Raw genomic sequence first — 12891 nt, 5'->3', positions numbered from 1 at the left:
CTGCCCCCCCCCCTGGTCACTTCTGTGCTCTCAAGCTGCTGTTTATATCTCCGCCCATGGTGGCTGCCAGCATTGCCTTTTCCTTTTTCCAGGAATGGCACTTTTTTATGTGCTCTCATGTGCACCATAGCTCTAAAAACTTCATGATCTGGGGTCTGATAAGGCTAAAGCAGGCGGTGATATTAAGGCTTGCTTCAATTTAAGAAAAGCCTTTTTTATTTTAATTGTCCACTTCTAGTGGGTAATATTTTTGTTAAAGCTTCATACGGGGGCTTCACCCCTTTTTATGGCTACTATAGCCTCCCTCTTGTAACAGGCACACTTATCTTTTGGCTTGCCTGTTCTGCAAATCATGTTTCAAATTCTCTGTGCCATGCACCAGTTTTAACTCTTTGTTTTCTCTGCAAGTTAGGCTGTTTGCCATTGCTTCGACAGAGACTCGCTTGCTTAGATCTTTAACGACACATATTTGGGATAAGCTTTCTTTCTTTTTAAAGCCTTTTTGTCTGCTACTTTCTTCTGCCTTCTTTTATACCTTTTTCATATCATTAAAATCTAACACCATGACTGGAAAACATTTGTTTTGTATAGTAGGGCATGGTGGAGCAGATCTAACCATTATACTGCTCCTCTGACTGCATGGTCAGGGCCCATCAAAATTAAGGGAAGGGCGTTCTCATATGTGGAAAGAATTCCAAGCCACCATTTTTGCATCGGCAACTCCACACTGCATGAGTTTTGGCAGAGTGTCAGGTTTGCCTCTGAGCAAATGGAACGTCAGAACAGTTCAGATTTTGAGAAAGAGCTGGAACACATGGGGCAGGAACTTTCTTAGGCTTCAGAAACACAGCTGGGCTTAGAAGTATCACGGGAGAGTGGGGGACTCTCTCTCTCTCACCTCTTAAGTTAAGAGAATTTGCTGCCCCCTTTTTAAAGGGAAACTAACTTTCGTAGTTTCTCTTTGAACTTTTTGAAGGCTGTTTCCTTTGTAGTCTATGAATCTCTAGAAATTTGTATCTGTATGCTTCATTAGGGTAAATGAAATCAAAGCCTTGGAAATCATAGAATCATAGAATAGTAGGGTTGGAAGGGGCTTACAAGGCCATCGAGTCCAACCCCTTGCCCAGTGCAGGAATCTAAATCAGAGCATCCCTGACAGATGGCTGTCTAGCCTCGTCTTGAATGCCTCCAGGGTGGGAGAGCCCACCACCTCCCCAGGTAATTGGTTCCATTGTCGTATTGCTCTAACAGTTAGGACGTTTCTCCTGATGTTCAGCCGGAATCCAGCTTCCTGTCACTTGAGCCCATTATTCCGTGTCCTGCACTCTGGGATTATTGAGAAGAGATCCTGGCCTTCCTCTCTGGGACAACCTTTTAAGTACTTGAAGAGTGCTATCAGATCTCCTCTCAGTCTTCTCTTCTCAAGGCTAAATATACCCAGTTCTTTCAGTCAAATGCAGCTTTTTATCTGAGTGTTGAAATCACAAATCAAACTGTACACTGAGCTGATCACAAACAAACACACAATCTACAACAACGGGAGTTTAAGGCTATGACAAGCCTCACAGTACTTTTTACGGCAAGTCTTTAACTGGCCAAAGTTCCAGTCCATGTTCAGAGTGCCTCTAACAAAGAAGGCTTTGGGCCATAAAGAAGGGATGCGTTTTTACAAAAGCTCTGTGTCTCTTCATCAGTTCGAATGGGGAAGGTGTAACCTTACACCTCTTCTAGATTCCTCCACAGATAAGAACAGAGCAGTGCTGCTCAGCTTTCCAGCTGTGATGCTTTTCTTGTTTGTTTGTTTTTTTTTGCAAATCTCACTCTTTTGTCAGGTCCTCACAGACACCTTCCAGCCTCTCTGCTTGCTAAGGCTAAACCAGCCAAGGCGAAGGGGGGTTAGGCAAGTCCCCCTTGGCTCTGCTCTGAGTAGGCTGACAGAGATAAGCTCACACAGACCCTGATATTTTAAGAACTTGCTCTGTCTTTGTTTCTTGATTTTGCCACAGTCTTTAAGTCATCAAACAAATCTCTTTCTTCAGAAGTTGCAACTTTTTTAACTGCTTTTGCTTCTTCTAACAAACTTGGATACGGTGGCACACAAACTGTCTCTGGCGGGCCCCCTCCCTCCCCCAACAACCTCTCCTCCCAACCTAACAGGCCGAATCAGACCGGGGGGAGCTCAGGGCACCTTGGGCAGGGTCTCCCAGTCTTCAAGCTCCTTCCGTGGGGCTTGAATCAGGGAGAACAGGGGCTTTGGGCTTCACCTCGGAGCATACCATCATGACTTTACAATATTGAACTTTATATTCAACCTTTTCTCGCCTTCAGTGGATTTTGGTTGGCACTCATCCAAATGCTGATAACCTCACCTTCCCTGAGGCAAATTTATCTCTTACTACTTGATTCAGACACCACCCGGGGTCTCTTGCCCCTGTGGTCCTTTGCCAGTAACACATTTACACATTTACACTTCTGTAACTAAGGGGGATTCTTTCCGCACCAATTCAACCAACCATCAATATAGGCGAATTGATCCCATTGCCCATTATTCACCACATTTTTATATACAGCATTTACAAGATTTACACCAAAGGATCCTATGTCTGGCCAACTAATTCCAAATGCTGGCCATTCTAATTGACAGAGTGTAACCAGCTTGCCTTTCGACATCTTAGTACACGGAGTCTGACAAACCTCAGACGCTTGACTTTGCTAAAGTTCTTTAGCATGCATCCCAAGGGAGTGGCAGAGCTTTCTAAATGGGAGCTACCTGACCCCATTGTGCCTACCTCTATTTGAAACCATACACGGAGCCTGACAAACCTCCGACACTTACACGGAGTCTGACAAACCTCAGACGTTTACACAGAGTCTGACAAACCTCAGACGCTCCGAAGGCAACTCAAACAGAAAGACAGAAGGGAAATCAAGTACTTACTCTGCCCAACACCCTAGTGCCGTCTCTTCAGACCCATTCAGCCTGGTTGACTCAATCCATGGAGTCCATGCCTTTAACCTCCTGGGTGTCCCGACCCCCGTTCTCTGGTGCCGTGGCAGACCTCAAAGGCGGTCCGGCGTGCCCCACAGGCACCTTTGCCGGTTCTGTCGTTTGACCCCAGGGTGGTCCAAGGGACTCCTGCCAGCTCGCCAGTTTGTTGCACAAAATGCTAGTTTCGCCCCCTGGAGGCTAGTCCAATTTGCCCCAAAGAGGAGAGTCAACTTCAGGCTGGGTCCAACTCGATTTTATTGTTTGCAAACAGTTCGACAAAGGAGCTCACGCTCAAAGCAGAGTCGACCCTGGGCAACCTCCGCGCTACAGTTTTATCACTTAGCTTGCATTCCTCAGCCAGCGTGTTACTTTTGATTGGTTGCCAGCGGTTTGCTTAGCAACCTTATCTTAGGGTTACTGTCTGCTCATTCCAGGCATGCGCAGCTCTTACAGTACTACGTGCTGCTTAAGACACATACAATGGCTTTTAGGTTACATTTTTACTACACCCCCCCCCCCAGGGTTTTCGCCAAGGTGTTGGTCATGCTGCTAGCCCACTTGAGATGCAAGGGGTCTTTCTGTACCCATATCTGGACAACACATTAATAGGCTCCAGATCTAGGGACCATATCTGGACAGTCTGAGCAACATACAATCCATGTTAGCTTGCCTTTGACAGCATGGATTTGTGGTGAATGAGGAAAAGATCTTTCTGACAAGGCCCTTGCAGAGCCTGCACTTTCAATTGAAGATCATGACTGGGTTATCAAGGCTGTAGCAGTTTCCAGCATGATCAAGGAGCAATTGGCAACTGGAGATAGGAACACTGACAGAATGTGTCAACCTTGCAACATCCGGAGGGAATGTGATTGTTACAGACATGAGTCTCTTGGGTTGGGGGGTACACTTATCGGGCCAGGTAGCTCCAAGACAGGGGACAAGGAGAAGCGTCAACTGGCTTGAGCTCCATGCAATTAAGTTGGCACCAGTGACAACAGGCCTTTCTACATGTATTCACCATGTATTCATTTGCACAGACAACACTTCAGCGAAGGCACACCTCAACAAGTCAAGCAGGATGCAGTCACAATCCCTTCATTAGGAAGCCTGTGAGATCTTGGATTGGACTGAGAAACAGCTGGCATCAGTTAAGAAAAAACACCTGATAGGACTGTCCAACAGGAGTTTGTTTTACTGTCCAAAAGTCAAAGTTTTCCTTAAGAGAGCCCAGTGCTTTGAGATGCCAATAATGGACCTGTTTGTGCTCCTTCAAATGAGCAATTTTGGAGATTTATGTCAAGATTCCAGTGCCAGGGAACAGAAGGCATAAATGCACTGGAGCAAAGACCTCTTGTACACCTTTTCACCTATCAATCTGATCTCCATTTGTGCTGAGACAAATCAAGCTTCAGGAAGCAGAAATCATTTTGAAAGTACCATACTCGCCCTGGAGCCTTTGGTAGGCTGCTGGTGATGTCAGTTAGAACACACTGGAAATTGTGGTTCAGGATTGCCCTGTCTCCTCCTAATTGGAGGAGCAATCCTCAAGATTCTTTGCCTTCCTTACTCTCCGCAGAACAAGAGATTGTTACAGAGGAGCTTCAGATGTGCTGGCTCTTTAGTCACATATACTGGGTTGAATCCAGACATAGTCTTGTTAAGAGAGACTTCAGTTATCATGACTAACTTGTACTAAGCCAGATCTACATGGAAACAGAATCAGAAGTGCTTTTCTGTTATATCCCGATTTTCATGAAATTGCTTTGGTCCATCAGAGGTACACGAAGCACGACAAGTGGGGTATATGGTACCTAACAACCCGCTTTCACAGGTCACACAGCATTTTAAACCCCTTTACTTTGGGGTTGGGTGGGTGGAGTAGAACTGAATGTCATCAACCCATTAGGCTAATGAGAGGGGCTAATGAGTAGCTCAGCTAATGAGAGGGGCTTACTCCCTGCCCCTGTCCATGCTCCCCTGCTCAGGGAAAGTTTACTGGAATTAAGCCCCCGTAGTTCACCCCTCCCATCCACCACTGGGATATTGTGAAAGATTAAAGATTAAAACTGGGCTTATATGAATGAGAAGAACAGGCTGCATTCTGTGAATGAGTACAGCTGCTACTGCAGCATTCTGATTGATTGGAACAGCGAAACTATGGTTTCCACTACATGATCTCAATGGGTAAAGCAGCTTGTGAATGGGAAATAGTGCTAAGTGGGAAGACGTCTGTGCCCAAAAGCGCTACTGTGAATGTAAAGAAGCTACTTTGCTATTCTGCATTATTAAAATAGCACTACTCCAGTACTGTGAATGGGAAAAAGAGGCTATACTGAATGACTGAAACTGCCAAGAGCCGTTACTGTCTTTCATAGCTTCATAAGAGTGGAGCTTTGAAGCAACAGGCTTGCCCACACCCCTTATGCTTTTGAGGATCTCTCAACACTGAAGGGAGGAAACTGCTAAGAGGTAGGGAGGTGAGAGGTAGGGAGGTGAGAGGTAGGGAGGCAAGAGGGGGAAGAAGGAGAGATTGTGACATTCCCATCCACCCATCACCCAGTTCCACCCCTTGACCAAAGGTCACAGCCAGGCACAGACAAACCCCTAGGCACACCCAGCATGCAGGATTTAATTCAGGTGAATGGGGCACACTGCAGCTGAAGCATGCAAGAGCCACTTTTAAAGAAAAATACGCACTAAAACAACTTTCAGAAAATGCGCATTTTTGAGGGGGGAGCTGTGGGGTTGCTGTGGGGTGGCAATAGCATCATGAGTCGCAAATGACCCTGAAGTGCTCTCTCTCTCTCTCTCTGTGCTAAATCACATGTCTAGATGACCCCCTATTGATTTCAGTGAGTCTGTTCTAAACATGACTAAATCTGAATCTAACCCATTGTGTGCCATTGGATTTATTGGATGTTGCCCTGACAATTTGGCTCTAAAATCAGTTTGTTCTGGAACGCAAGGCTGGAATAGCTGCCAGGAATAAAGTATCAAGCTCTCGAGTGCTGCATAGTGAGAAAGGCACCCAGTGTACCTAATTGTGTCTTGATTTAATTAAAGGAAATGTCTTCTTGTGACCAGGGAATACATGCTGATGTCTTCCTGATTGCCATATCACCACCTAGCTTGACTACCCATGAAGTAACCTTTGAATTGGCCAATTAAAAGCCCTGGTGGGAAAAATAATGCAACTCTGAAGCATCCTCAGCTACTTACCATTTCATGGAAGTCAAAGACCAAGAATCCCTATTTGGATTCATTAACAACTCCTTTTGTTCTGAATACTGGAGCTGTGCTACCTTAAATAGATAGCTCAATGAAAAGTAATTAAGAGGAGAGATGCCTCCCTGCACCTTCTGTTCAGTAGCTGGAACCACACCTTTGTCCCATGTGTCCTCTGAGCAATCAAGCCTTTGTATTCTTTGTGTGAAACAGTATAATAGTATTGGAGTTTGGGAAATTGATTGATTGATTATTTATTTATTTCATTTATATCCCCCTTTTCTTCCAAAAATGGTGCTCAAGGCAGCTAATGATAATAAAACAAGCTTAAAAACAAAAGCTTAATTTAAAAAAACCATTAAACCATTAAAACACAATTAAAAACACAACAATAAAAGAATTGCAAGAAATAAGCACCTAACCAATTAAAAAACCCATCAGCAACAGAGCAGCTTGCATGCCAAAAGGCTGCCTGAACAAAAATGTTTTTGCCTGCTAGCAGAAGGACAATGTAGCCTCTCACAGCAGGGAGTTCCAGAGCCTGGAAGCAGCCACCGAGAATGACCCCCAAATGGTGCGTGGACATCCACCACATTGGTTTGCCTTTGGGCTTCTCTACATTGAAGCAAAAATCCTGCACCCTTACCAGGGCTTCGTCTTCCAGAGTGTTTGCAGAACTACAGTCGGCCCAATACACATGCTTCTCCCTCCTCCCTCTGCTTTTTTGGGGTCGTTTCCTTTGTGGGCGAGTTCCATAGGTTACATTTATACAGCCAGTAGATGGTGCTGCTACATTGCACGATTCTGGAAATACACCACCTCTTTGATGGCGGCTTATATTTGTTACTGCATTTTTGGCTATTTAAAAAATGGTGGGATAAAGCTTAAAAATGACAGGAGTGGCCCTGGAGGTTGACAAACGCTGTGAAAAGGACCCACAAACTTCCGTGAATGACCAGCTATTGTGAGTACACAATAAAAGCCTCATGTGAAGAGGGCCTTAGTTCTGGGAGTGAACCCTGGAGCCAGTCATTTCTTGCTACTATTCCTTGTGACTCTTTTCTAGAACACTTCTCTACTGTGGTACCAAGCCCATGGTTACCAGGCCAGGAATCCCTTTACTCTTTGTTTTGAACTACCTAGTTTACACAGAGAAAGCTGTGTGTTTTGCGCACGCGCGCACACACACACACACACACACACACACACACACACACACACAGCTTTAGCCCCTCATAAAGCCCCCATGGAATGCCACACCAGGTTCCATATGTGACACATGTCTGCCTGCCTACTCCCCATGTTCAGTTTGGTGCCTTGTGGGGGCTTGTGTCTGACATGTTAGTTGTGAGTCCAATGGTGGTATTTTCGGTGGGCAAGGTTTTAGGTGTGGGTTATCCAACAGTCTTGAGTAACTGCTGAATCCTTAATCTACTTGGCAATACGTTCAGGAGGAGCCCCACATCTATTTTTAACCAAAATTGTGGTAACTCCGGGATACCATTTTTGTAAACTGGAATTAAAACTGAGACAACCAAAGATTATCTGTATTTTTACAACTTTTGGCAACCCAGTTCAGACTATAACTGTCCTTTGCCTTATTTCTTTTTCTTCTAAATCTATCCATTTCTACCCGTGTGATCCACCATTTCACCAGCACCCATGCCTCCCTTGGGTGAACAGCGCTCCAGTCCCCGCTCAGCCATTTCCCTAGTGCCACCTCCCTTTCTTATCTTGCAAATCTTCTGTGTGTGCACGGCCACATCTCTGGCGAAGGTCCCTTTTTGGTCCCACGTTCCATGTGCATGTAGTCACTATGCACACGTGAGCAAGGATGTGCAGCAACAAGATTTATAGTACAAAAATTACTTTTACACATTAAAAGATGTCTGATAGATAGGTATAAATATCAAATAAACAAATAAACAAATAATTTAATTTTTGCTTCTAACAGGCAATAGAGGTGATACTATAAACTTGCCAGGAAGACCCGGTTCTAAAGGGGATGCTGGGATAACTGGATCCACAGGTATTGTGCATGTGTGTGTGTGTGTGTGTGTGTGAGAGAGAGAGAGTTAGTAATGCAAAGCAGATCACTATTAGATAATAGTTCTTACTATGGAATTAATTACATATAAGCCACACGTAGTTATGGAGTGACCATTATGTCTTTTGGCTGTCTAAAATTTAATTTCAGCAGATAACCTTAGATAAATTTAGTTTGGAAACTTCAGCTGGTACAAAATATGGCAGCCAGGTTGGTCTCTGGGACATCCTGTGGAGACCATATTACACCGGTTTTAACATCTTAACACTGCCAGTTTCTGAGCAAAATATAAAGTGCTGGTTCTTACCTTTAAAGCTTTACATGGTCTAGGTCCAAGGTACCTCAGGGAGCGCCTTCTCCCCTACGTCCCAGTCTGCCACCCAAGGTCCTCTGAGGGCTCTCTGCTGCGGCTGCCTAATGTGAGACTGGCAGCCACACGCACGAGGACCTTTTCCTTTGCCACCCCTCAATTGTGGAATGTCCTGCCTGTTGAAATGCACCTGCTGACCTCGTTGAAGGTTTTTAAGCAGGCATTAAAGATGCTATTATTCCAGCAGGCCTTCCCTTTTTAGAACTTTTGTTCCTTTTGCTGACTTTTGTATATTATTTTTAAGCAGTGCTATTTTAAGCTGTGTTTAACAAATGGTTAAACAATTTTTTTAACAAATTGTTTTTAGTTCAAAGGTGTTTTTAGTTACATGTTGTTTGTCCGTATGTTTTATGTAAATGGTTTTTAAACTTTGTATACTGAATTTTAATGATTTAACTTTTGTAAACTGCCCAGAGAGCTTTGGCTATGGGGCGGTATAGAAATATTAATAATAATAACCACCACCACCACCACCACCAGATAATTAAAAATAATATATATATAACTGTTTTTAAATTGCCTGGTGCTTTACAGGTTTGTATTCATCCATATGACAATCCTAGTAAGTTAATTATTTAGTGTTCAGGTGCAACAACTAGAGAGGAGGGCAGGCTGATATGATTATGTATTTATTTATTGAATTGTACCTTTCTGCTATAAAATGACACTCAAAGCGGCTTACAGCATAATTACAGTTGAACAAAACAATAAAATACATTACAATACAATAAAAACATAACAATTATAGAATAAAAAATAAGAAACAGCACCCAACTCAACAGACCCACGTACAGACCAAAGGCCTTCATGAATAAAGTGGTCTTTGCCTGCCAGTAGAAGGACAGCATACAGGGAGTGAACATTGGGAGTGACTTCCACAGCCTGGATGCGGCCACCAAAAAGGCCCTTTCTTTTGTCACCACAAAATGTGCCTCTGATGGTGGTGCTCTTGAAAGTAGGGCCTCTCCAGAAGCTCTTAAGGACCATACAGGCTCGTATGGGAGAGGGCAGTCTTTCATGTAGCCTGGTTGGAAGCCATATAGGGTTTTATAGGTCATAGCCAGCACTTTGAATTCTGTCTGGGAACAGACCAGTAGCCAGTGAAGCTGCTGTGACGAAGGAGTCATTTGCTCCCTGTAACCAGCCCTGGTCAACAGTACACTTGCTGCATTCTGGACCAGCTGAAGTTTCTGAACAGTTTTCAAAGGCAGCCCCACATACAGTGTGTTGCAGTAGTCCAAATGGGATGTCACTAAGGCATGTGTGACCATGACTGTGGCCAAATCAGACATCTCTAGGAACAGGCACTGTTGGCACACTAGCCTCAGCTGTGCAGATGCACTCCCATCCACCACTGAGATCTGGGCATCCAGGTTCAGGGTCGAGTCCAGAAGTACACCCAGACTGGAAGACTGAATCTTCACGGGGAGTGTAATCCCCATCCAGCACAGGTTGAATCCCTATTGCCTGATCTGCCTTTTAACTAACCAGGAGCATTTCTTCTTGCCTGGATTAAGCTTCAATATGTTTGTTGTCATCCAATTTATTACCAACATCAGGCACTAGTTTAGAACTAGAACAAGCATCCTTTGGTGGGAAAGGAGAAATAGAGTTGTGTGTCATCAACATGCTGTTGGCACCAAACCTCAAAATTCTGGACAATCTCTCCCAGTAGTTTCATGTATGCGTTAAATAGCATAGGGGATAAAATGGAACCTGAGGGATACCACAGGCCAATGGCCATAGCATTGAACAGGAATCTCCCAGCACAACCTTCTGAATTCGCCCCTCCAAGAAGGACCGGAGCCACCATATAACAGTGCCTCCAAGTCCCACCTCATATAGATGCCTCAGAAGGATACTATGGTTGATGGTACTGAAAGTCGCCAAAAGGTCCAGCAGAACCAACAGGGATATACTCTTCCTGTCCAGTTTCTGGCATAGATTGTCCACCAAGACAATCAAAACAGTCTCTGTTCCATAACAAGGCCTGAAGCCAGATTGAAATGGATCTAGATATTCCATTTCATCTAGAAATCCATGGATCTGAGAAGCCACCACACACTTCAGCACCTTACTCAAGAATGGAATATTATCCAGTGTTTTTTTAAACAAAGGTCTTACTACTGCCTCCTTTAGGCGAGATAGAATTGCACGTTTCCACTACCTTTACCCACAGCCAGTTTCCCACCCCCACCCCAAGCTGCATTTATAAGCCAGGAAGGGAGAGCACCCAAATCTCATTGGATCAGGTATGACCAGAGAGGGCAGTAGCCTTCAAATGTCTAAAGTTCCTTCTCCTCCCCAGGTCTGTCTTACCCTCAATGCCATACCTCCCTCTACTAGTCACTATGCCAATAAGGATGTCCCAGCCACTCCTCCCTGCTCTTACCAAAGCAGATTTCAGCCCCGCCCCACATTGTATGGTGGGAACAGAGGGAAGATGACCTCGGATTTAATTCTAAGTGGTGTCGCCCAGGACATGAGATGTAAATGTTGTGGAACCAGTTGGAAACAGTGACCACAGTGCTATCAGAAAACTGAAGTCTTGCCCAAGTGAGGAAAACAAAAGGCAGCACAAGCTTGCACAACGGCAATGCAAGCCGACAATAAGAGGTGCAAAAAAAGCATTTTGAAGAGCATATCACTAACAACATCAAGGCCAAGAATAAAGAATTCTTTAAATATATCAGAAGCAGAAAAACAGCTAGGGAGGCAGTTGGACCATTGGATGACAATGGAGTTAAAGGAGGACAAGGAGATGGCAGAGAAGCTGAATGAATTCTTTTCCTCCGTCTTCACTGCAGAAGATATAGGACAGATGCCTGAACGGATATTTTCAGGAAGGGAGTCTGAGGAACTGAGGCAAACAGTGGTGACAAAAGATGACGTTCTCAACCTTACTGATAAATTGAAAGCAAATAAACCACCAGGCCCAGATGGTATCCATCCTAGAGTTCTCAAAGAACTCAAATATGAAAATGCTGATCTTCCACCCAAAATATGCAACCTGTCCCTAAGATCATCCTCTGTACTAGAGGACTGGAAGATGGCCAATGTAAAATCAATTTTCAAAAAGGGATCTGGGGGGATCAGGGAAATTATAGGCCAGTTAGCTTAACATCTGTTCCGGGTAAATTGGTTGAAGGCAATTATTAAAGATAAAATTAGTAAGCACATAGAAGGACAGGCCCTGATGAAAAAGAATCAACATGGCTTCCACAAATGTAAGTCCTGTCTCACTAACCTTTTAGAGTTCTTTGAGAGTGTCAATAATAGACAGGGGTGATCTGGTAGACATTGTTTACTTGGACTTCCAAAAGGCTTTTGACAAAGTCCCTCACCAAAGACTCCTGAGCAAACTTAGCAGTCATGGAATAAGAGGACAGGTCCTCTTATGGATCAGTAACTGATTAAAGAACAGAAAGCAGAGAGTAGGAATAAATCATAAATACTCTCAATGGAGGGAAGTAAATAGTGGGGTCCCACCGGGATCTGTATTAGGACCAATGCTTTTCAGCCTGTTCATAAATGATCTGGAATTAGGAGTGAGCAGTGAAGTGGCCAAATTTGCCAATGTCACCAACTTATTTGGTGATTAAAAAAAAAAGGGATTATGAAGAGCTCCAAAAGGTTCTCTCCAAACTGGGAGAATGGACATCTAAATGCAAATGCAGTTCATAGAATCATAGAACAGTAGGGTTGGAAGGGGCCTATAAGACCATTGAGTCCAACCCCCTGCTCAATGCAGGAATCCATGTCAGAGCATCCCTGACAGGTGGCTGTCCAGCCTTGTCTTGAATGCCTCCAGTGTGGGAGAGCCCACTAGCTCCCTAGGTAATTGGTTCCATTGTCGTATTGCTCTCACAGTCAGGAAGTTTTTCCTGATGTTCAGCTGGAATCTGGCTTCCTGTCAGTTGAGCCCATTCTTCTATGTCCTGCAGTATGGGATGATTGAGAAGAGATCCTGGCCTTCCTCTCTGTGACAGCCTTTCAAGTACTTGAAGAGTGCTACCATATCTCCCCTCAGGCTTTTCTTCTCAAGGCTAAACAAGCCCAGTTCTTTCAGTCTCTCTTCATAGGGCTTTGTTTCCAGTCCCCTGATCATCTTTGTTGCCCTCCTCTGAACCCTCTCCAGCTTGTCTGCATCCGTCTTAAAGTGCGGTGCCCAGAACGGGACACAGTACTCCAGATGAGGCCTAACCAGTGCTGAGTAGAGGGGAACTTGCAGTTCCCAGGATTTGGAAGCTATGCTTCTAT

At 44.4% G+C, this 12891-nt stretch overlaps 1 protein-coding gene across 2 annotated transcripts in view; it reads left to right on the top strand.

The window, feature by feature from the left end:
• The window catches only part of COL4A2 (collagen type IV alpha 2 chain), a 396880-nt gene that overhangs the window by 314361 nt on the left and 69628 nt on the right, over positions 1–12891 (top strand). For both annotated transcript variants that reach the window (XM_084820997.1, XM_084821006.1), the window contains one exon: positions 8169–8243. In XM_084820997.1, the coding sequence (XP_084677123.1) occupies positions 8169–8243 (75 nt within the window). The remainder of the gene's footprint in view (positions 1–8168; positions 8244–12891) is intronic.

This window comes from Heloderma suspectum, chromosome 1, assembly GCF_057233095.1.
Source record: "Heloderma suspectum isolate Gila_16-S chromosome 1, 16-S_ref, whole genome shotgun sequence".
In the NCBI taxonomy this organism is placed as follows: domain Eukaryota; kingdom Metazoa; phylum Chordata; class Lepidosauria; order Squamata; family Helodermatidae; genus Heloderma; species Heloderma suspectum.
This window is presented reverse-complemented; position numbering and strand designations above follow the sequence as displayed.